Source organism: Oculina patagonica, chromosome 6, assembly GCF_052425735.1.
Source record: "Oculina patagonica isolate OP01 chromosome 6, crgOcupat, whole genome shotgun sequence".
Taxonomy (NCBI): domain Eukaryota; kingdom Metazoa; phylum Cnidaria; class Anthozoa; order Scleractinia; family Oculinidae; genus Oculina; species Oculina patagonica.
In genome coordinates, this window is record NC_135763.1 from 21,012,731 (window position 1) to 21,037,325 (window position 24,595).

General features: G+C 37.6%; 2 protein-coding genes across 5 annotated transcripts in view; one reads left to right on the forward strand and one right to left on the reverse strand.

Moving 5' to 3' along the window:
• Positions 1 to 1,348, reverse strand: part of LOC144658787 (lisH domain-containing protein ARMC9-like) — a 47,425-nt gene extending 46,077 nt beyond the window's left edge. For all 4 annotated transcript variants that reach the window (XM_078519263.1, XM_078519262.1, XM_078519261.1 and 1 more), the window contains exon 1: positions 1,178 to 1,348. In XM_078519263.1, the coding sequence (XP_078375389.1) occupies positions 1,178 to 1,228 (51 nt within the window). In that variant the 5' untranslated portion in view covers positions 1,229 to 1,348. The remainder of the gene's footprint in view (positions 1 to 1,177) is intronic.
• A 6,102-nt stretch (positions 1,349 to 7,450) lies between these two features.
• Positions 7,451 to 19,146, forward strand: LOC144657924 (uncharacterized). Its single transcript, XM_078518264.1, has 7 exons — positions 7,451 to 7,466; positions 8,170 to 9,371; positions 11,558 to 11,696; positions 12,068 to 12,191; positions 12,782 to 13,090; positions 14,077 to 14,324; positions 18,176 to 19,146. Exons 1-7 carry the CDS (start codon positions 7,451 to 7,453, stop codon positions 18,268 to 18,270), a joined length of 2,133 nt encoding a protein of 710 aa, XP_078374390.1. The 3' UTR covers positions 18,271 to 19,146.
• Positions 19,147 to 24,595: the final 5,449 nt, after the last annotated feature.

A 24,595-nucleotide genomic window follows, 5' to 3' on the forward strand; every position in this document is an offset into this window, starting at 1 on the left:
TAATGGCTTTCGTTACTTTTAAGGGACTCACGCTATATAGGGAAAACAACTGTCTAACTGCACGCACAAAATGGTGTAAACAAATGATGACTCTATTAAAAACGCATCACATACAATTAACGGTGAGTGAATTTACTTTTAATTTAGATATTAAAAACAGGACGGGTCAGGCATTTTTTTTTAAATCAACAAATTTAGAACGAGTAAAAGAAGGCAATATCTCACACTAACAAATCAAGTGTCAACGTGGCCACCTCAGTATATACCAATTTCTTCGTTCTTTACAGAAATTGAGTGGTCTAAATTCGTCATTTACACCATTTTGCGCGTGCATTTAGAAAGTTGCTTTCCCTATATAGCGCGAGTCCCTTAAAAGTAACATGGATATGAATATCGAATATACCTTAAGGTTACTATTTTTAGCGACTACTTATTTTAGCGATATTTTCTGAGCAAGATTTAGCGACTATTAAATTTAGCGACTTTCCGAAAATTTAAAAAAAAAAAACCAATTTTAATATATACATGTACCTTAGATGGAAATAAATTTTCAGTAATAAAACAAAGTCACTTAAAATTGAACGAACACTATCATTGTCAGAAAGAACAAAGTGAATTGCAAATGTTACAAAGTGGGTCCTCGTCAGGGAAATCAGTCATATTCTCCACGATGCCGGCGATCCCAGCTCTCTCCCAACCTTCCTACGTTGTTGCCCGACCTTCTGAAGTAGTGGTAACCACAGTTTTGTACGGAGCGACGTTGTTGTATAGTTGAACAGGGCCACTATATTTAATTTTATATTCCTCTGGCGGGTGGGGGTATTAATTTAACGCGTATTAAATTTGACCGAGACAAATTTTAGCGAGTACTGAGTTTAGCGATTTTGGACCAACTCGCTAAAATCGCTAAAATTAGTAGCCGCTAACAATGGTAACCTTAAGAGTATGTCAATGATAACGCTTATTATATGAGGGCATATGATTCTGTCTGTTTGAAGGTGACATTTTGGACCACTTTAGACCCTATTTATAGGTCATGTGAGATCTTTTTAGGGTATTCTAGAGCATTTAAGTTATTCAGGTTTATTTATATATTACAGTTGTGTGTTTCCAAGGCTGCAAAGCCCCAAAATATTTAATTGCTTACGAATTATAACTTTTAATAATTACAGCCTACCTCCTTAACAATGGCGTTCAAATCGGATTCAACTGCTACAACTGCATCCATTTTTCATAACAATTATTTTTCCGAGAAACGCAAGGAAAGTAATTTAAAATATAAATCTCCAGCAACTCTGTATGTCATTTTGGCAAAATTCCGCCATGTTTTTATATTTAGGGTTTCTAGAGGTTCATGGGATTTTCTTAAGTAGTTCCCACTCTTCTGCATGTTTAAGTTTGTACTCGGTCATCTTCCTTTTCCTTGGAGTCGCGTTTGTGTTCGCACGTGGAGTCTACGAGCTTGATTTATTTCATCTGGTAGTTGGGATTAATCGACTAAAAATGGCAAAGCTTGACACTGCTAAAAAGGTAAGAAAGGCACCTTTTCGATCCTTGCAGTTTTTCTCTGAGTTTTTCATGGATAAACCCTAAAATGTGCAATTAGCTGTTTACGAACCTGCGAGGCATGAACCTTTAAACGTTGAAGTGTTATTACCTTTCTTTTATGTTTACAACACCATGAAATTAGTTGAAATATCGCTTTAAACTTAACATTTTCGACCTCCCATGTAAGCCTTGGTAACAAGCAAAAGAATTGCGAGGAAATTCGTATCGTTACACTTTCAACCAGATTTTGTTTAGACCACGTGTTGAAATTGTGCAATACATCTAGAAATCTAAAACTTAAGCTTAGTTTGATTTTTCTACAGTTTTGCATGATTTTTAATCTTAAGTTTGGCGATTTCTTTAAACTGCAACAATCAAAGCAATAGTTTACACGTGGGACTGCTCTAATAGTATGAAGACTTAGTTTTAAAGTGAATAAGCAGCCTGCCAAGTGGCCCTCAAGTGACTCGAGTACCATGCCGTCAGATCTTTTCTTTCCTGTTGTAACATGTACAGGGACAAAAGGGCCTGATACAATTATTTGCAGAAAAACATCAATACTGCTGCAGTGTGGCATTACATTCCATGCCAACAGTACACCAAGTGTACACACAGCATTATACAGGCCAAGCTCTTCTTGTGACATCTCCTTTAAGAAGGGCAACCACCATTTAAAACATGTTTTAATTGTCGCCAAGAGAGTATGAAATAAGAGAACACAACCCCATTCCCAGTAATAAAGCTTTAGTAGACTAAAAGACAGAATGATGTTAGAGAAATGACTTAAACACAGCATGGACTACTGTAAGTTGTGATTTTTATTTTCTTCACTGAGAGATGTTTTGAAAGCATAAACCAGACCTAAAGCATGCGCTTTTGTAAAAAAAATGCAAAAACACTCTGTTTAACCTCTAAACACTAATTTTCACACGTCATCAACATATACATGTAGAAGTAATTTCAAACTGGATGGCAAGGATGTATAGAGCTGGCTTACATTTAAGGCCTGCTTTTTCTATACATGTAGCTTCATCTGCCCACACAAAATAAGATAAATCCACCGTAAATATAAAAGATTACAAAACAAAATGCCATATGCAACTTCGATGGAATTTATCTCGAGGCCGACCTGGCTTGCTCTTTACGAAAATATGTCATTGTATGGCCTTCAATTTTTACAGAAACGGATTTGGCTCTGAAGTTCAGTAACTGAGTCTACGAAATAACTGAAAGGAACGAGAGAAAAAAACAACGAAGCCATTTTGTCTGTTTACGTGCTAACCTCATGAAAAGGTCACCCGGGGATCCCGGGGTAATAAGATTGCATGTAAAAGCGAGCTAATTTTCCATGGCTGGGCGGGTTACCTCACCTACCCAGGGTCCCCCACCTCCATGTAAACAGGCCCTTAGCCGGCATACAAAAGATTCCACGTGAAAAGCATTGGAGCCGTGAAGCTTAACGTAAATAAATGGCAATGCAACCTTGTGTTGCGCCATGGCATCTAGATTGAAATAAACATTTTATTTTTGTGAATTTGGCATTAAATTCTTAAAACCTAATTTCTTCTTGAATGAAATTTGTCTCTATTCATAACACAGGTAATGGCGTCAAGTATTAATAATTAATACAAATTTTGCTTTTTTAAAAAGGGCGTCGTTAAAAGTTGCCAAAATTTGCATATGATGGTCAATAGTAATTTGAAACCTTTCGAATAGCTCCACGGTAAATAAATATAACACAACGCCGCATGCAAGTATCCAATTTAGATTCCTCCATACACGTGTAACTGCGTTTCTCAAAAGAAAACTGAATGACAGAGTGAACTTTAAGGTTTAATATTTGCGACCTAAATCATAACATAAACACTCATGTGTGACCTTACACACATGCTTCATGTTTGTCCTAAGATGGCTTGATCGCAGATGATGTTTGTCCATGTTGATTCGGCAGGACCGCGCTAATTCTGACTTGGTTATTTCTAGTTCGATATGCCCTTAATTTATCCACTATTGGCCATTTCAAACTCCCACTATTAATTTCGAACTTTTTGTTCACCTGGCGATTTGAAATATTAAATGACCTGACACGGCAAAGATACAGCGGAGGGAGAGATGGATACCAAGAAAGGGAGCATAAGGGAGCTCCCCCACCTCGCGCGCGTGCTCCTCCCTTTGCCGTGTGCTATGTGAAGACGACTGGGGACGAGTCAGTTAAATGACCAAGTACACATTGTTACAGTAGAGATGAGTAGCCTGCACGCTGGCTTCAACTGTGTACAACGCTTGAGAGTGCAACCCGCTTGAGCAATTTATTTCTCGAGGAATCATTCAAGGGACACTAACGCTTGCCCAATTGCCCGGGGCAAGTAAAATGATTTAATGGGCAAGTGAAACTACGGTAAAACTTGCCTGATTGGGCAATCACATTTTGCTCCTGTCCAGCAAGAACTAAATTGAATTGAAAACTCTTTGCTGTCAGTTTATTTATTGTGTTAATATCAGTACTTTCATGTACATTGGGATATTTTCATACTCGTAGATTGAAAAAAAGATACATATAAGTTTAAACAAGGTACAACGAAACAAGCATGAAACACTGAAACACTCTGCAGAAAATCATGGCCATCATGTTTTATCATGCGTAAGAAATGTTGGTAAATTTCAAAGGGATACCCTGTTTTCAAGCGGCCAGATATACACTTGGGATTTTTACAGGCGTCAGCGTTGTTGATGCTCAAAACATTAAACCAAAGTGAGTCTATTTCAAGTTGGTTTTCAAGAAAAAAGCGAAAGGACAATGAAAGGAAAGAAGGAAAAGAAGTTGAAGAGGTTAGAGAAGCTAAGAAAACAAACCTGGACAAAATCTTTACTGAGAAATCTAGAACTAAGTACGAAGGCAGGCAAAAAACCATGTGGGAGACAGACTTTCTAAAATCTTGCTCTGTGAGTGATTAATCATCCAATGGATCACTGTAAAGTCGCAACACCAAAACAAAATGTTAAAAAAGTAAGCACGTGCAAGTTGAACACGAGGCCAAGGGCAACAAAAGTACTAGGTAGGCAACTAAAAAGGCACATAACACTGAAGCGACAAGCTCAGGTTGTTCTCGGTTGTCCTGAGTTCAAATCCTTGATCACGCTTTGTATATAGCCAACTGGCCATGGTCTGCCTCCTGCCAGTTGGAATTTTTAACCTTGTTATGTTCATTTAAAATATTTGTTTCTTCTGTTTCAGTGGCATGCCTATAAACTAGATATCTTGAAGCTAAGTGCATGACCACTATAAACAACATTTACGTTCCCCTGGCACGATTAATATGTGTATCCTGTGCCTTGACATACACTTTGTATTCTTGCTGAGCTTGCAATTTTCGTTTCAATTCCCAAAATAAACTCAAAACAGGAGCTCTTAGAGGTTTAAACTGTGCTAGTCACATGACCACTTTAGGAAAGCCATGTGGGGAGAACAAAAAATGCACCCCCCCCCCCCCATCCCCTTTACCTGCATCAAACAATGTTGCAACTGACAAACAAAATGGAAAGAAAACACCTTGTGTGACATTTCATGGTTGACTAGTCCAATGCTGGCCAAATTTAATATCGCATGATCCTGATCCGTGAAACCAAAAAACCTTTTAAATCAGATCAGCATCCAGTGTTGTATTGAATTCCCGTTTAAAGATTAAATAACTCGCTCTAAAAATGGAATATTGGAGCAAATTATATATTAAAATTAAATTTGAGAAAAACACTAGAGCTGTTTTTTGCTGAATGGGAATTCTCGGGGGCATTAATTTACCAATGACGTAAACCTTGCAAGTCAGGGCATGTTTGTCTCAGTTGTTTTCCTTCAGATTTCCGAAATCCTCTAGATGACACTCCAAATAAACATAAGGCTAAAAAGTTGAACATTTCACACTTGACATGCTAGGTTAAGACCAAAGGACTTGTTCAGTTTCCACTTGTAGCAGATTTAAAACTTTCAGAGCATTGTGTGATTGTTGCCGAAGATTTGAAAAATTGTGTGACTCGTCGAGGTTTAGCCGATCCAAAGTGAAACTTGTCATGTCAGCACATTCTTTTACACCAATGTAATGGTAGTTATTCACAGATTCTGGCCCGCTGAATTATATTTCTCTTTGAAAGCGTGGAAATTTAGTATTTTCCATGAGTCAAACGCTTCAAAATCGAAAAATACATGTAAACCCCGTGCAGAACAAGAACTGTGCAGCGCAGTTAACAAAAATTGGAATATTCAGAAAACAAGTCGTTGTTTTGAAATATTCAACACATTCTGAGTACATTGTACGACCTTTTCTCGGTCCGAGCCAAATGCCCGAATAACACAAAAAGAAACATTTCGCACAAACAGAGCACAGAGTACCGGAATTGATTTTTTAAAATAGGTGAATGATTATTTATTATAGATACAGGCAAGCGATAGTGGTAGTTTTAAATAGCTTTGACATGTCCAAGCTGTCTTTGGTTTCGCTATGTGATTATTAAGTCCTCTCTTCTGATAAAACACTCGAATGACACAAAAATATTCATTTCACTCTAAATAAAGAGCATGATAAACAAGTGATTGCTAGTAAACATTAAATCTTGCGTGACCCTGATCAAGGAGCCAGCTGGGCCACGTGGGTCTGGAATGATTTAATGACAAACGACAAAAAAGCGGCCAGATTATGAACCGCCTATATAATTATGCACGGTTAAAAATAAAACTGTTCCACGCAGGCCCATTTTTTTTCTCTGGAAGTCACCTATTGGAGAACTGGGAATTAGTTCTTAACCCGTCTCATTTCCTATTGTGAGCAGGGTAGTGGGCTATTGTTGTATGTTCAACCTTGCACTATCGATCTGATCCCCATTTTCCAGTTTACATTTTTTTTTTGTTCCTTGTTTTTATATAGGAAAAAAGTGCAGAGGTGTCTAAAAAGCTTTCAAAAGAAAAAAAAGGCCAAGACAAAAGACATAAAGCTACCAACAAATGGAAAAAGTAAAGTAATGGATGGGGTCAAAAAGGATATAGCCTCAGGAAAAACAAAAAAACTACCCCCAGCTCAGCAATCTTCCGATTCAGAGGTAACTACATTTTAAGACATCTTACAGTATTTTGTTTAGATTTCTTCTATTGCACTATTGTCTGTGTGCACCATGAAAAAAGTTACATGGGGAATGATACTGTGAATAGTGAAAAAAAGTACCAAAATTCCTATTCCTGTCTGGTTTATGGTATTTTGTGGCTTTCACAGCTTAAGACATGGATTGTTTTCAAATTCATGTCACTATTAATATTGTAAAAACTTTTATCCAACTTAATACTAGACTTTCTAATTAAAACTAGACGGTAGACCTAATTGGTGGATTCACAAAATAAAATGTATCTACTCTCTTTTCTTTGAGGCTGTAAACTAATAATAAAATACCGGTAAATAACAGTGATCACTGGATCACTGGCAGAGTACTGGTCATGATCAGTGCTTAGCACTTCTTGGGAACTAAGGCCTGCAAATGTAAAGGAGCCACTTTTCATGATGTACCTCTCTGTCTTTTTGTGGCGCAGTTAAAAGTATTCTTTAGGGTTATTCCATTCAATTTCAAACTCTTAATCAAAGGTGTTTTGGACAAGATGCAGTTTTTTTTTTATGAAATCTACATGAAAAAGGTCACCTTTCTACTACCTCTTAAATACTCACCAACACATTCTAACAATGATTATTTTTTCTTTTAGCTATAATGTCATATAGGGGACAAAAGAAAACTCAGTAGGGGAGGTTATGGGAGTAATGTAAATGTGGGTATGGCATGGTCTGGCTGATTATGGCCAGTTTAGGGAGTTTTGGTTAATTCTGATAAATTGTAATCTCGTTTGTACAGGATTCAAGTTCAGATGAAAATGAACTCATCTCAAGGTACTGAACAACTTCTGAGTTGAACAATGACATGCAGTCAGTAAATATTAATCAAAAACTAGACTTGTAAAAACCTGATGCACATGCATGTCATGTAAACGTGTGTTATAACATATTGCTTGTTTCCACCAGATAAAAATAACAGATATTTTCTAGTAGCCAATATCAGCTATCAAGTTTATTTTTTTGCTTGTTTACTGTTTCTTGCTATGGTGATTGAGACTAAGTTTTGATGATGCTGAATATATATTTAAAATAGTTTCTTAGCTGAATTTCCTTTATAATTTCTTTAAAACAATATGAAGTCATCATGGTTGTTGTAATTTCCTTGAATAATTAATAGCAGTACCAATGTGGAACAGATGAAACAATCTAGTAAGAAACCATGTGTGAATATTTAAAAAAAAAAAACAGTTAAAAACAACCTCATCAGTGTGGTAGTCTTCAGTGATTTTAATGATTGAAAATTTACAAAACCAAGGAAAGCAGGATCACTTAATTTCTAGCTTGAGCTGCAACATACTCTCCGTCTAAAGACCTCACATACAGGAGGTCCCAAACAGGAGACTTGGAAAATGTTCATGCGTATAAACTATAATATGTAGAATTTGTGTGTTATAGCTAGTACAATGTATGAATAGTCAGTGTTTGTTAATGTGGTTTTATCATCTCCAGGAAACAGGCTGTCAAGAAGGAACCTAAGAAGGAAAAAATGAAACAAAATGGAAAATCAAAGGCCAAGTCTGTACCTGCTCCCAAACAAGATTCTTCATCAGACTCGACTCTGACTCTGATGATGAGAATGATAAAGGGAAGAAAACATGCCTCCCAGATAAACAGAAAAAATCCAAACAAGTTGCAGCGAAAGCTAAAAAGCAGAACTCTTCAAGTGAGTCTGACTCAGATGAAGACACTAAGGAGCATGTTAAGCCAGTAAAGGCAGATGTGCTACAACTTAAGGGGTTAGCAAGCAAAAAAGACGATTCATCAAGTGATGAGTCCTCTTCAAGTGATGATGAAGCAGCAGTCAAGAAAGGGAAGCAGCAAAAGACAAAACCACAGTCTTCAGATTCCTCAGATTCTTCAGGTGAAGAGGACGATCCAAAGCCAGCTATCAAGAAACAAGCAAAGGTGCAAAATAACCAAACCAAATCAAAAGCAAAACCAGCTGTAGCAGTAAATGCCAAGGCATCTTCCTCTGAATCAAGCTCTGATTCCTCTGATGAAGAAGAGAAGAAGCCTTCAAAGTCAGAGCCTTCAAAATCCACAGCAACTAAAGTTCAGTCTAAAGAGGCGTCTTCTGATTCTAGCTCAGATTCTTCTGATGAAGAAGATAAAAAACAAAAAAAAGAGACGGCGACACCAGCTAAGAAGAAAGAAGTCAAACCTAAAAAAGAGTCTTCTGAATCTAGCTCAGATTCTTCTGACGAGGATGATAAAAAAGTCAAGACGGAGACAGTGAAAACAGTCAAAAAGACAGAGGCCAAAACAAAAGAGGCATCTGAATCCAGTTCAGATTCCTCTGACGAGGAGGATAAAAAACCAAAGACAGAGACAGTGAAACCAGCTAAAAAGAAAGAAGTCAAACCCAAAGAGGCTTCTTCTGAGTCCAGCTCAGATTCTTCTGATGAAGAGGATGAAAAACCCCCAAAAGAGAAAGCAAAGAAAACAAAGGAAGAGTCTGATTCTGAGGAGTCTAGCAGTGATGATGATGCAGAACCATCAAAATTGAATGGTAAAAATGGAACAGCAGCAGACTCCAACAGTGAAGAATCAAGCTCAGATGAGCAAGAGGTGAAGGCTAAACAGAAGCCTGGTAAAGGAAACAAGAAACGGAAGAAGAGTTCATCAGATGAGGAGGAGGCATTCACAGCACCCAAAGCTAAGAAAAACCACAAGAACAAAGTATGTATCTTGTAACTCATGTGTTAAAATTAAAGGGGCTATGTCATGATTTACAAAACATATTGGCTTTCAAATTAAAGGAACCTCACAACAGTTTTGTAAGGTGGAAAGAACAAACAAGGAGAGTTATCAAAAAGGGAGATAAAGACAGGGAAAAAAACAATTAACAAGCTTGAAAAATAGCCAGTTTTAAATTCGGCAGCCAGCAACAGCCTGGTTCATTATTTAATTTTAGTGAATCATTCCAGATCCTTGTGGCTGACTCCTTGGTGGGACTTACATGTAAAATCATGCAACTTTTAATGGGAAGGGAAATGTGACTCGCACAAATCTCAGACTTTTGTGTTATACTCAAGTGACTGCTTTTCTAAAAGGGTTTTCATTGCTGGGCCATGCGTTTGAAACCATAAAAAATGTTTAAACATTACCGGTAACTGCCTTTTTTTTTTTCGCTCTTTTTTTTTCTTTCTTTCTTTTTTTTTTTTCTCCCCTCTCTCCTTTTTGGGGGGCCGGGCGGCAATTTTTTTTTTTTTAGGTGTACAAGGCCGGGGGGGGGGGGGCCCCCCCCCCCCCGCCAGAAAAAAAAAAAAAAAAAAAAAAAAAAAAAAAAAAAACATCTCTTTCGAAAGGCTTTTAAAAGCGCGTCACAGCTTGGATATTTGTTTCCTGCTTATTTTTGCATTGCTTAATTACGAAACCGCGGTGAAAGTCTCAAAATCTTATTTAATCAATTTGCGGTTTTAACTTGGCGTCACGGAGTCTGCAGGAATCCAACCGCAAACACGTGATGCACGCAATGTTCCTGAGAATACAATGTAGTCGTATCTGCGCATGCATTTGGCGCAAAGTACTTTGCTATCGAAAGAATAGTACCACAAGGAGAGCAAAAGGTCTTCTGAAACAAATATATACGTTTGAAATCTTCACATAAAAATAACGTAGATATGCGCATGCATTTGGCGCAAAGTACTTTACTCTAGAAAGAATAATACCACAAGGAGAACAAAGGGTTTTCTGAAACAAATATATACCTTTGAAATCTTCATATGTAGGTAAAGTAGATATGTCCCACGTTTTACGTACGGCCAGGTGCTCCCCACCCCCTACCCCCTCCACAAATAATAATTAATTGATATTAATTAATTAATTGGCAATTAAAAGTTTACACTAGAGTGCGTTAGCACTTGAGAGGTTTAGTAGACGACTGCCCACCAAACCATCACAATAGTGCATTCTGCACTAATTACGTTCAAAACGAATAGGCCATTTCCGATATATTAATATTCTAACTTGGCTTCGAGGCTTGGGGGAATAAAACAAAAGAAATGATTTATTCATCAATCAACCTCGACGTGATATCTTTTGTTTTATTCCCCCAAGCCTCGGAGCCAAGTTAGAATTTTAATATATCGGAAATGGCCTATAACATTAACAGGAAAAGTATTGGAAATATACCGAGCTTTGTGGTTCAAAAGTCCAAATTTCTCATTCATTTCGATCCATTTATCCCTGAAAATGTTTTGCACACTTTTGTGTAACTTTCAAGGTGGTGGAAAACAATGGCTGCGGTCACATCTATGACGTAACTAAAGTTTAACTATAGTTAGTCTCAAGTTACGTGACGTCATACCTAACTATAGTTAGTGCGTTCGGTCGCCTTTGCGGTCACACCAATGCAGTTAACTATAGTTAGTTCTGATTAGCTTTTGAATAATTTCGAATTTAAATTAGTTCATGGCAGCCCTTGTTGTTGAATTAATTAAATAAACATATCTCAAAGTCATCCTCATAGATGCAGAAGCAGATACATGTAGTCAGGGCGAAAAAAAAGTAAACCCAGCAAAAATCAGAGCGGTGAAAGTTTTCAAGAAGGGCTTCCAGACCATTTCCAAATGGCTCTGCAAATGCTGGCTCCAGAAAGAGTCTTACAACGAGCAAACAGAGCGAAAGCTACAACATGAGGACGCGAACATGATACCCTAAGTTACGCAAGTGATCTCAACCGGATAATAATGTCCTATACCCAATTGGCAAACAGTAACTTAGAGTCGCATTTCTGTGTTCTTACACAGAAAATTGGTAAAAATCCTTACTCTTCTTCCAGCTACCTACCTTTTGTTTTCCTAAGGAAAACAATTTCACACCTCCATAGTTTGAATTGTCATTCTTTATAAATTATTTTTAAGGACTCTTCAAAACAAAATGCAGAAGAAGATGAAAATGGTGAAGGAACCGTTCAACAGGCAGTGAAGAGAAAAGCAAACACAAACAGTGAAGATTATGGAGGAAAGAAATCAAAGCAAGATGATGATTCCAAGGAAAATGGTATGTTCTGGTAATATTCAGAGCTGATTGATTACTTTTTATTCCATTACAGCTTCAATGAATGCTAATGAATCAATTAACATTGTTTTTAGCTCTTTTGATAAGAGAATTTTTTAAGGTTGCTTTTGTTATTGCTTTTACATGTACTGTAGTCACCTGTGGGACACACAGATGAACATATTGTACTACATGTTAAATTACATTTTGATTTCATAACCAGTTTGCTAAGCAATTTCAAGAGCTCTTTGTATGATGGTGCTTTGACTGTAATGATATCCCTTTTTGCCACAGAGGTGGGTCAGAATTAACAGTTTTGACATCTTAAACAATTAAATCTATCAAATAGTAAAAGATGTATTTGTCTGTTTCAGTTTCACTTTATGTTGGAAATCTGTCATTCAGTACTACTGAAGAAAGTCTTCAGGGCTTGTTTGAGGAGAACGGTCTGACTCCGACAAGTGTTAGACTTATAACAAGAAATGGAGAACCAAGAGGGTACTGTTTTTTTTTTTACTTTTCTTGTACCAGTGTTTAATTCTGACCAGTAATTTTCATAATATTGGTAGCCATTAAGTATCCCAAGCTGGCAGTGTAACATGTATAACAAGACACAGGAAGCCTGACGAGTGTGTTTAGGAGGTCCAAGCTTCCATAATAATAATCTTAGCTGGAAAAATGTAAACTCCAAACTATAGTTAATGGTTCTCTTTATTTAGCTACGTTAGATTCTCATAAATATGGGCTGGCCCACTTCCCCCTACAGCTGGGTAAAGGCCAGTACAGTATGTGGTCACAGTGCTTTCCATTAGAACCAATGACCAACAAAAAGCGTTGTACTTTGCTCAGTGAAGGTGGCCTAAATTAAAGTACTTAAAGAAAGATTCTTTCAAACATTTGTCTGATTACTCTACTCAAACCAGCCACCTACAACAAATTTTATCGAAATCCATGTCAGCATCTCTGCAAGTTTTCAGTGGCCATCCAGTAAAAATCCCTTAAAAAAATAAATGTAATAGAATAATCATTTGTCTCCTAAAATATATCCTGTTTATTTAGTGATTAATTAGCTATACTTTAAATTAAAGGTTTGGTTACGTAGATTTTGGGAGCCCAGTGGAAGGACAGCAGGGAATAGAACTTGACGGCTCGGAACTCGATGGCAGGACATTGAGAATAAACATGGCAGAGTCAAAACCTAGCCCAAGTAATAGAGGACATGGAAAATCACCACGTGGAGGTGGTTCTAACAGGGGTCGTGGTAAAAGTACTCCATCAAGCACCTTGATCTGCATTGGCTTATCATACAATACAGACAATGATTCCCTGAGTGGAGCTTTTCCAAACTGTGCTGGTGCACGAATTATAACAGACAGGGAAACTGGCAATCCTAGGGGGTAGGTATTGTTGTGTTAAGAGAGTATTCTTGTATGCACCTTAAAATTTTTGGACACAGTATCCCTTCCAAATAGAAACCCAACCATTCTTGAAACATAAATTTCCATCCAAAATAAGAAAAGGCAGAATAGCTTACATTAAGCAATGTGCAAAATTTGTATCATTTTAAATTGATTACAGCAAGGTGCCCAAAAGTGTGACCACTTTTTATTCACATTCTTCCGTGCAGATTTAATCCAATCCTTGGCTTCTAATTAGATGGTGGTTGCACGAAAGAATGTGAATTAATTAAAGGTGGTCACACTTTTGGGCGCCTTGCTGTAATACAGAGCCATAAATACAATTTATGGAAGCTTAAATATCTACAATAGCAATAAATTAGAAATTTCAATGCCTTGGTTACCTGTGACCACACACAGGTTGGTTTGCCTGACTCACTTGATTCCCAATGAGTACAAATATTCCATGTCAACCTAGAGCATGACAGAAATAGATTGGAGTCATACATGTAACACTATGATGAGTAAATCTTAAATGGTCCAACACGTAAACCTGAAATAGAAATATGATATAACCACGTACACGATATGTAAAATATACTTCCATTTTCTTTTATTAGGTAGAATGTCACTGAATGATCAAAACGTTTCATAACAAGAAATCTAAGCCAATAAAAATGATTCAAGGTTAACAAATAATTGTCCCATACATCTATCCCAACTATATGGGTTGTACAATGCTGCTTGTGCTTAACAGTGCATGGCTAATGGTTTATTATTATTATTATTATTATTATTATTATTATTATTATTATTATTATTATTATAATAGTCATCATTGTTTTTAGAATTGGTTTAAGTGTTTTTATTTTTTTTTATTATTATTATTATTATTATTATTATTATTATTTTGTAGCATTCTGTTGTTGAAATTGCTGATAGTCAATTGATATTTGTTCTTATCTCTTTTGTCATTCTATTTTCAGTTTTGGATATGTTGAGTTTAATAGTGTGGACGATGCACAGTCTGCAATGGCTTCAATGGATGGACAGGAACTTGATGGCCGCTTTCTGCGACTTGACTTTGCTGAGCCACGGGGATCCACACCTGGAAGTGGAGGTGGTAGGGGTGGGAGAGGAGGTGGGAGAGGTGGCTTTGGTGGCAGAGGCGGCTTTGGTGGCAGAGGCGGCTATGGTGGCAGAGGTGGCTTTGGTGGCAGAGGAGGAGGAAGAGGTACGTAACCTGTGACATCTGCATAACAGTAAGCGACTTACCATGTCTTACAACTACACCTGTATTCCTGTTGATGGTTAAAGAAACTGTTTTCTTTAGAATTAAAGGAACTTTATGATTCAACAGTGGAGGCACTTAGGTGTCAACCACAAAAGAACACTGTTACTGCAGATTTGAAAAGTGTGAGTTTGGCATGGTCTTTTCACAGTTCAGTCAATAACTGAGCCATCCTTTGACCTGAATTATGTAATGCATTTTCAAAGACAAAATAATAAAAATTTGCAATATACATGTACATTTGTATTATTAAGAACAGTTTAAACAAGTTGAATGATAACAATTATGTTTATAACATAGCTACAGCACATGTAACAGCTGCACAATAAAATTCAGTATGCATAAGCATGCAGCTACTAGAAGATGGTTTTCCATGTTCTTTAAGAAAACAATGCATGCTTGAGGTCTAGAAAAGCTGCTAGTGGACGCCACTTTTCTAGACCTCAAAAGTGCATTATTTTATTATAGGGCATAGGAAAACCATATTAGTGGGTTTAGAATATAGCATTAAAAACAAGCACAGAACTTACAAGACTCGCTGCCGCTTACGGCAGTTACAAATGCACGGAACATCGGTAAAGTGAAAGTTTAGTTTATTTCTTTTCTTTGGCAGCTTCTTCATAAATAAAGATACCATTTCATTCATATTTCCTATTTATAGTAATTTCTTTAACTACCTAAAGATTCTCACAATTTAAAGCCGACAAATTTTAGTTGAAATATATTTACACATTCAAGTTTGGTTAAGCCTACTTCAATTTCATTCAAATGAAAAATTTTCATGCATTCGTTCCGCAGCAAGTTTCAATTCTCCTCTATCAGAGGAACACAAGTGGAATGCTGTCTCAGAGGCAGACTACCCAGCGTCTAGAGCCCGGCTGGTCAGAGGGTCGTGAGTGACACCCCAAGCCCCCGTAGGGACGCGACCGGGCCGAGGGGCCGCCGCCGGGCCCGACCGGCGCGGCGCCGCCCCCCCGGGGCAGGGCCGCCCCCGAGCCCCGCGGGCCCGGCGGACAATGTGAACTATTTAAAAATAACAATTCTTTTTCGTAGGAGGCTTTGCTAACCAGTGGGTGATTTTTAGGCAGGTTTAAAAAAAACAACAGAAAAAAATTGTCAGCTATTGTGATAAAATCCAGGTAGAGAATTTGTGACAGTCGAGACTGTTTTATTATAATTGAAGATATTTGCACTTTCAGTGAGTTAGTTGGATGTATGTGTAGTAAAATTATTTGTGCTTCAGTTATGCTTATATGTAGTCATGTGGTTATTGAGAATAAAACTTTTTTTATTGCTATGGTCTGTTTCACATCTGTTGCTAGAACAACTTGATACATATTGTCAACTACAGTTTCTGTAAGACTTGGTAAAAATGTTCAGTTGTCTCTCATAAAAAGAATTTTTGCCAGCCTAGCCTGCGATACAGCCGCCCTCACATCTGATCGATCTTAAATTTATACAAGAGAAACTATCCCTTCGCTGACGATTTAATGGAGGAGAGTCGAGTAGGGGCAAGCGGGGGGAGAGCGGAGCCAACCAAGAAAAAGAGGACATGACTGAGAGTGGGTGGGGGGGGAGGTGTGGACGGACAGAGAGACTGTCTATGATGTCGTGATGAAGTGAAAAGGTATTGGTGAGAGTGACAACGCACTATGCTGAAAGCGGGGAAGAATGTAGAAAAGCTTAGGCGAGTGTGAAGAAGTGAAGTGGACAATAGGTTGGAACTACATGCAGACGCCATTCGAATCGAGCGCACGATGGGGTGAGTCGAAAAAACGCTTGTATCTGATTGTGCTATGGAGAAAATGAACATCAAAAGAAGAGGGTTGGGGAGAGGGAGAGAGGAGAGCGATACAGCCGCCTCTCATTCGCGTCCCGCAACGAAGAGCGAAACACGAAGAAAGACGTCTGCGATTCACGGCCAGAAATTCCATACTGATGACGTAAATCTGTCCAGAATCCGGACAGAAACGTTGATTGGTCAGCTAGTTAATTTACATAATGTATGCGAAATATAACACTTCATTACACGAACGGTAAAAAACCGGATGTTATTGCGGACTAAAAGTTGACCGGGGGAAGGATCGTGAAACTACACCGAAGCTATACCTTAGAATTTCTATAATATCTATAATTCATATGTAATTGGGAAACAAAAAAGAAACTGCTTTATAACAAGATGAACGACCTCAAAGATGTACAGAAAGGACGCGCCACAGCGGCCGTTAAAAATAGATCAATTTTGTCACCTATTTTTTATTGTTGACATAAAGGCAGCCGGCAAAACAAACAAGCAACAAAAATGTGAAATACAGATAACCTGAACGACCTGAACCATCCACAACCAAAGAATAAATGCTACAGAAAAACAGAATTTTAATTTGGCAAACAGCGGGAAAAGAAGAAACTAATTCAGAAGAATTGTTATGATCGTTGCGGTATCGGTATTTACGGCCCAACACCTCCAAGAGTTGCGCTCAAGTTCCAAAACAATGTCATCTAGTGATTTCGCAGCTTTCCAAATTTTACTAATGTGCAACTCGTATAGGGATTTCTAATTTTCGCGATGAAGTTGTCCGGTGTAAATGACCCCTAAATGTGTCCTTGACTGCCTTGAAAGTGTTTGTGATCAAGCAAGTAATGTGCGGCTGAAAACAAAAAATATAATTATGCAAGACCAACTGCGTGTGGTGTGGGAAATCTAATTAGTGGTTAACGTCATCAGTATGGAATTTCTGGCCGTGAATCGCAGACGTCTTTCTTCGTGTTTCGCTCTTCGTTGCGGGACGCGAATGAGAGGCGGCTGTATTCGCAGGCTAATGCATTCGTTCCGCAGCAAGTTTTTCAAATTCTCCTCTAATTTCAATTTGAAAGGAACACAAGTGGAATGTTCTGTCTTCAGATTGTGGCTTACAAAAGATTTCTTACCTCAAAGCGTTTCTAGAGCCCGGCTTGTTTTGCTAAATAATATCCAATCAATTTTGGGCAGTTCGTGGCAAAGTCAGTGCAAAATAGTGACATACAAAACTCCAAAGAAGAACAAAAAAATTTCAACAATTCTTTCTTCATCTGTTGTTTCCATTGGGACTGTCTGACTTCCATTTAAGCAAGTGAAAAGTTTCTGATGAAAAGCATCATTTAAACAACAAAACGAGCATTAAGGCAAAGTCGTTCAGCGAAATGTGAAAAAACATTTCGCACATCTGGGTACTGCATGGGCCTCTATAGTTTTCAGGTATGTTCTTTAAAAAAATAATACCCGCTAGAATTCCATCGTGCATATACGGCGGCTATATTCTAAAATCCAATAGTGCACGCTCGTAGCCTGGGCAAATCCATTCGCCAGAAAAATCGTTTTTCACTGGCAATGTTTTAAAACAATTGGTTCATGCTTTTAGCTGTGCACTATCAAGTTATAGTGGGCTTGGGAAGTTTGGAGGGCATTCAAGAAGCTACTGTACTGTAGAGTTGCTCTCAGCTCTCACCTCGAGCAACTCTTACTCTTCTTTCATGCTCTCCAAACTTCCTGTGTGCACCATTACTCAAAGGGAGGCAGAAAATGGACAGGATTGATGAAGTACACGCTAAAGCATAAACCGATCGTTAAGTAGACAGAAGAAAATTAACTGCATAATGTTCTCACTATTTTGTATGTCCAGTCAGTTTAAGGTGATAACAGTTGTGGCTTAAAACTTTTCACTCATGAGGACAAACTGTCTGTGTGCTTTGTTCTAATTTCCATCAACATGCACCCTCTCTATTCTAATGGTATCTGTTTGTTATGTTCCATGCAGGGCGTGGTGGTGGCAGAGGAGGAACTCCTGCAAGTGCGGCACGAAAAGGAAATATTCAAGAGTACAAGGGAACAAAAATTTCATTTGATGACTAGAAAATTCCTAGTCTGATTAAATCAAATTTAGTTTCATTTAATTCGTATATTAATGTACAAATAAAGTTCTCAGATCGTCATCTTAAAGAGTTAACTTCAGTTTGTATATAGTTGAAAGTCCTTAGCCCGTATAGGTTGGCTTCAGTCTTGAACATTTTATGCCACTTGTTAGTGGTGCAAAAAAAATTGTAGTTGTGGTAGTAGTAGTCTCCTTAGCGGGTTAGAGTGATTTTATTTATGCCATGAAACAAATGCCATTAATAATATTGCTAAATGGTCAAAACTAAACAAAAGAAAACAATGGAATTAGTGTCTAACTGTTCAGTTACTACAGACTATCGAGTTGAAATATTTGAATATACTCAGGACTAGTACCTATATATGGTGACAAAAATTAAACTTGATATTAAAAGGTTACAGTTACAGCTAGGTAGGTACAACAGAGACTGAGGTTAAGATTCCAAAGATTGCTGGAATAAACCACTTTTCCCGGTTATTTATTTGTACTGTAATTCTACAAATATTCTTAATAATTGTTTTTAGCTGTTTTCCCGGACAATGTGAACTTATTTAAAAATAACAATTCTTTTTACGTAGGAGGCTTTGCTAACCAGTGGGTGATTTTTAGGCAGGTTCTATAACAAAAAAAAACAACAGAAACTAAAATTGTCAGCTATTGTGATTAAAATCCAGATGGTAAGAGAAATTTGTGACACGTACGAGACTTGTTTATATTTTATACATTGAAGATATTTGCCACTTTCAGTGAGTTAGTTGGCATTGTCATGTGTAAAGTAACATATTATGTTGTGCTTCAGTTATGCTTCATATGTAGTCATGTGGTTATTTGAGAATAAACACTTTTTGTTATTGCTATGGTCTGTTTCACATCTGTTGCTTATGAACAACTTGATTTTTTAACATATTGTATCAACTACAAGTTTCTGCTAAGAACCTTGGTAAAAACTGTTGCAGTTGTCTCTCCATAAAAATTGAATTTTTTGCCAGCCTAGCCTGCGAATACAGCCGCACCTCACACTCTGATCCGATTCTTTATTTAAAATTTATATTTACACAGTAGAAAACCTATTAACCCCTTCGCTGTATCGATTTTCTCATATGCTAGGAGGACGTACTCAGTACGTTCTCAGATAAAGTACTTTTATAGCGGAGCTCCACAGCGGCCCGAAGGGCCGCAGCGCGGAGCCCCATACCCATAGAAAATTCACAGAAATAGGAAAACCATGAACTTGAGTTTTCATGGTCATCATGGCTAGCGGCATGGCTCGCGGGCGCGTACGTCGTACGGTGTTGCGCACTTCAGAAAGAGATAAACCCTCATCTATTTGTTACTGGGCATCCAAGTTATGGTCAATTGACAGCTGTCAATACAAGGTATCCGCTGACCAGTATCACGTGATCATATCGCGGGCTCAGGTGTATAACTCATCGAGGTAACGCGTAACGCGCTGACCGAAAGATGGTTTTTCTATTGGATTGCGGGCTCATTAACAATTTTTTATGCCTACGGTCAGTGAATTCAGATATTTTAATAAAGGGCAAAGTAAATTACCGGGGAGCTCCGCTTTTAGGCTTGGCTAAATCTATTTAATATATACTAGTTATGCAACGCTTTCGAGTGGTATACTTAACAATTATTCTATGAGCCCGCGTTGGATACGAGGTGGTAAATAGCCAACGAGGCGCGAAGCGCCGAGTTGGCTATAACGACTCGTATCCAACAAGGGCGAATAGAGTAATTGTTTTATTAAATTCTTCTTTAAGTTTAAATCGACTGGACATTTCAGTTTGATGTAAACGAAGTGATAGCATGTGGAGGCGGGAAAATTTGTGGCGCGGCGTTCACTTCTTGAGTTGAATGAAACACGCAAGGAAAGCGAGCGAGAGAGTTTTCTTCCCAAGATTTTCATCGAAAAATCTCCTTTAAAATCGTCTATGTTTCCTGAAAATTGTGACAACAGTTAAGATTTACGGGATGATCCGAAGCAAAAGCTTTTCTGGAAACTACACGTCTTCTGCAAGTAGAACGAAGCAAGTGTTTACATTGTACTTGTAATTTACGGCTCCACGGCTGTCATCAAGACTGCTATATTATTTGAAGCGAAATTGAGCTCAAAAAATCTTTACAGAAGTGCTGAGCCTAATTTTATGACGTACAATGAATGAAACTGTGTCAGTTTGCCGTTCTTTCGTAAATTATTTGCTGCTTTTCGAAAAGCAGCAAACAATTTACGAAAGAACGGCAAACTGACACAGTTTCATTCATTGTACGTCATAAAATTAGGCTCAGCACTTCTGTAAAGATTCTACTTTATTCACTCGCTCTTGTTGTGCATTTAGAAGTATTATTAATTAAACTTTTCGCATCAATCCTTTTGTTTTGGGTAGTTAATTTTACTATGGCATTTCTGTGGTTTTTGTAGGCACCGCTGATTATTTCTTGTTCATAAAGCTCGCCAAATTTGCTGTTTTCAACCATTTTTTCTGATGGAACTGTCGCTTCCCATAGAAAAATTTTACGCTGAGCGACACTTGCCGCACTCATTTCCCATATAAGGCCATCCCCTTTTTTTTTCTCTGTTTAGCGTCGTCCGACCGACCCAGATTTTCGCGTTTTCAAAAAAAAAAAAAAAAATTTATACAGAAGGTATAGAAGGCAATGACACATTATTTTAAATAATGTTTCATCCTTTTTACGCTGTTCTTGTTTGAGTTTAACCACGACGTCGATTTTTCCTTCCTCCATTGCCGCCATGTTGACTTTGTAACCATGTCTTCTTGTTTCCAGGCTCCACGGACATTATGCTGAGGTACCGGGCCTCCTAGTTCCAGACTCCTTATCCACTTTTTTTTTTGATTTTTTTTTTTTAACTCCGACCGACCGACCCAAAATCAGAAAACACATACGACGATAAACGAAAAAAAAAAAGGGGATGGCCTAAGGTCAAACATAGGTATACGAGCTGATAACCAGGATTCAATGAACCAATCAGAAAGCTAGAAATGCAATATCCGAGGTTGAGAATTTAATAATATGGAATATCCCACGAGTCACTTGTATTTTCTCAGTATACACACGAGCCTTTAGGCGAGTGTGTATACAAAGAAAAGTGGGATATTCCATAGTATACCACGAGAAAGTGTTGTGTAACTATTTTATACCATGCCATTGAAAATAGTACGCTTACTAAATTTCGTCGAGAATACAATCGCAGCGCACGATGGGAAGGTTGGGTTGAATACCGTCGAATATACAACGGCTTTTCTGTATTCTGATTGGCTGTATTTTTTATGGCATGGTATAAATATGCATACTAATGCATATATAGCGCAAAAGAGGAGTTTGGTTTTTTGGTTGAGCCAAAATACCCATGGCGAGACCAAATGAGCCTGATATGCAGCTGATTCCACGATTAGGTATTAATTTTACCGTACCCAAATTCAGCCAAAAACCCAGTAATATTTATCGATCTGTTGAAGCCATCAGTGCTTGCAAGGTGCGTACTGCAAATTGTGTTTACTTGGTCTTCAACACTTTTACCAAGTTCCTCTTCTGCCTTTTTTCCACTCGTTTGTTTAGAGTTTCATTTTCTAAATCAAAATTAAGCGACGAAAAATTTGGAAATTTCGACTCTATTTTTTTTTCAGTTTTCTCGTTTTACGACCGCTAAACACCGCTTAATTTAAACAAGAAGCTCTTAGAGCTTAAAACTGCGCTGGTCACGTGACCACTCTAGGAGAGCCATGTGGGGGACACAAAATGCACCCCCCTATGCTGCTGCGACTGACAAACAAAATGTTAGAAAACACCTTGTGTGACATTTTATGCTAATGCTGGCCAATTTTAATTTGCACGATACTGATCCGTAAAACCAAAAAATCCCTTATCGGGACGACGGGATTTTTCGGGCGAAAGTTACAACAACCGCCTCTCTGTCTGCAAGATCAATTCATAAGAACGTCTGGCTTCACGTCGGGAACGTAAGTATCCGTGAGAATTTCGACAGTATTTCCCATTTGCAGAAAACTGAAAACTGGCCCAAACACAATGTTTCGCAGTTTCTATACTGTTAGTATTATTTTTGAATCTCTTTATGCCCCTCTTTCGGTTTTCGTATTACAATAGGCAGTTGTAAAAATGCAGGGACTGACAAACTTTGTGTGACATTTCATGGTTGACTTGTTCCAGCCGCGATTAAGAATTATTCTTATATGCAAATTCTGGCCGAATTCCATGTGAGGACGCCGAAGCTGTTTTTAGCACACAGGGTATTTCCCTAGCATACCGAATTATGTAAGCGGTACAAGTCAGGGCATGTTTGTGAAGGGAATTTTTCTTCATATCTCTAAAATCCTTTCAACGACACAGGCAAAAAAAAGATTACCCTTAAGAAAAAAAAACTTCGCAATAAATTTATTTAGTAAAGACCAAAGGATTCGCAAAGATTTGAAAGGTAACTGAAAATAGCTTTAAAACATTACGTGACTCGAGGTCAAGCCGATCGAAAGTGAAACTTGTCATGTCAGCACATTCTTTGACACCAATTAACGTAATGGTATTTAATTACAGATTCTGGCCCGCTGAATTGCATTTCTCTTTCATAGCATGGAAATTTAGTATTTTCCATGAGTCAAACACTTCAAAATCGAATATTTAACACTAAACATTCTTTGTAAATACAAAAAATAAGAACATTTTCCCATTGTACCTGATTTGTTGCTTCTAAACAATGCATGACAGCCAGACCGAGTGGAGGTTTGGGGCAGGTCACCAACAAAAAAAAAAACAACAACGCGCAGAGCAAGAACTGCGCAGCGCAGTTATTTGTAATTAGTTTGTTTTAGGACACTAGGTAGTTTCAGTAGTTTCAATTATTGTATATTTTTTATTTTAGATCTGGCCATCCCAATAAAATGTTTCGTTTCCCATCGCCGACCCATTTTTTTCGAAAAGTAAAAAAAAAAAACTCTGATTCACTAGTCAAAGAAGCAAGTACTTAATTTCACAAGCACACGATCTTGTTTTATTTACAACAATTGGTATGATGTGACGTCTTTGTCTTTAATAAACATCGATACTACGTTATTTCAAGACTGTTAAGGAATAACGAACGAAAAGACCACGTTTTCGAGTTGACTTTGTAATCAGGCTTTCTTACTTAGCAGCCCGGCCTTTTCTGGAACCAAGAACCCTTGAAGTGTTCATTCTTTTTTTTTCTTTTTTTTTTTGCCCGACCGACCGACCCACCATCACAAGAGACGGGGCGATGGGAAACGAAACATTTCATTGGGATGGCCTCTGTGACATAATTTTGTACTTCCTTTTAGATTTTAATACTTTTTTATTTCCCATTTTTAACCTTAGTTAGTAGTATTTTAATCCTAATGTCCTAGTTTTTAATCTTAGTTAGCATACCACATAGGTTTGTCTTTTTTATTGTATTTTAGATTTTAATGTATTTTAAGGTTTAACATTTATTTTCTCAGAGGAACCTCCTGAAAACCACCCCCTAGGTGATTGGAGGCCTCCCTCTTAATATTATTTATTATTTTTATTAATATTATTAATTACGAAGTTCTGTTTTATTGGTAAAACCTCTTTTCAATCCATTGTACAGTAACACTACTTTACTTCAAAGTGACCGTGATATGGTGGCACATCAGGACAGTGACTTGATATGATATCAAGTCACTGTCATATCGTAGGATATCAGGACAGCAGATCGCGCTTCTGATTGGCTACCTGCGAATTTCAGTACAGTAATTGCATGGAGGGTTAAAAGTCCAAAAAGAAAAAGTTCTACATGGTCCCAAAATCAGATTGAGATCGAATTATTGGCTCATTACACTTCAGGACCTGATTTAAAAAGTAGTTATAATTCAGCTATAATTTAAACAGATCATTCGGCAATAGTACTTCATTTATAATTATGTTGAGGCCCGGGCTATTGGAAAATGTCAATACATCGCTGTTAACAGACGAAAACTTTATTCGATTGATAAAAACAAATTGAAAGAAATCATACAAGGAAGCACAAAAGAAAACGTTTATAAGTGGAGTCATCATAACCCTAGGGTTAGGGTTAAATTCAGCTTTAAAATATTACAAAAATTTATATATAGTGGTAAAATTAATAAGGTTGATCCTAATACAATATAGTATTAAAGAACAGTTTTGTGGAGTAGACATACAAAAGGACAAATAACTAACCTCTTCGAGCGTAGCAAAATCAAAGATCTCTTTGAGATACCAACTATTTTGCACCAGGCGTAGTCAATCGATAGAAATCGATATTGGAAATCA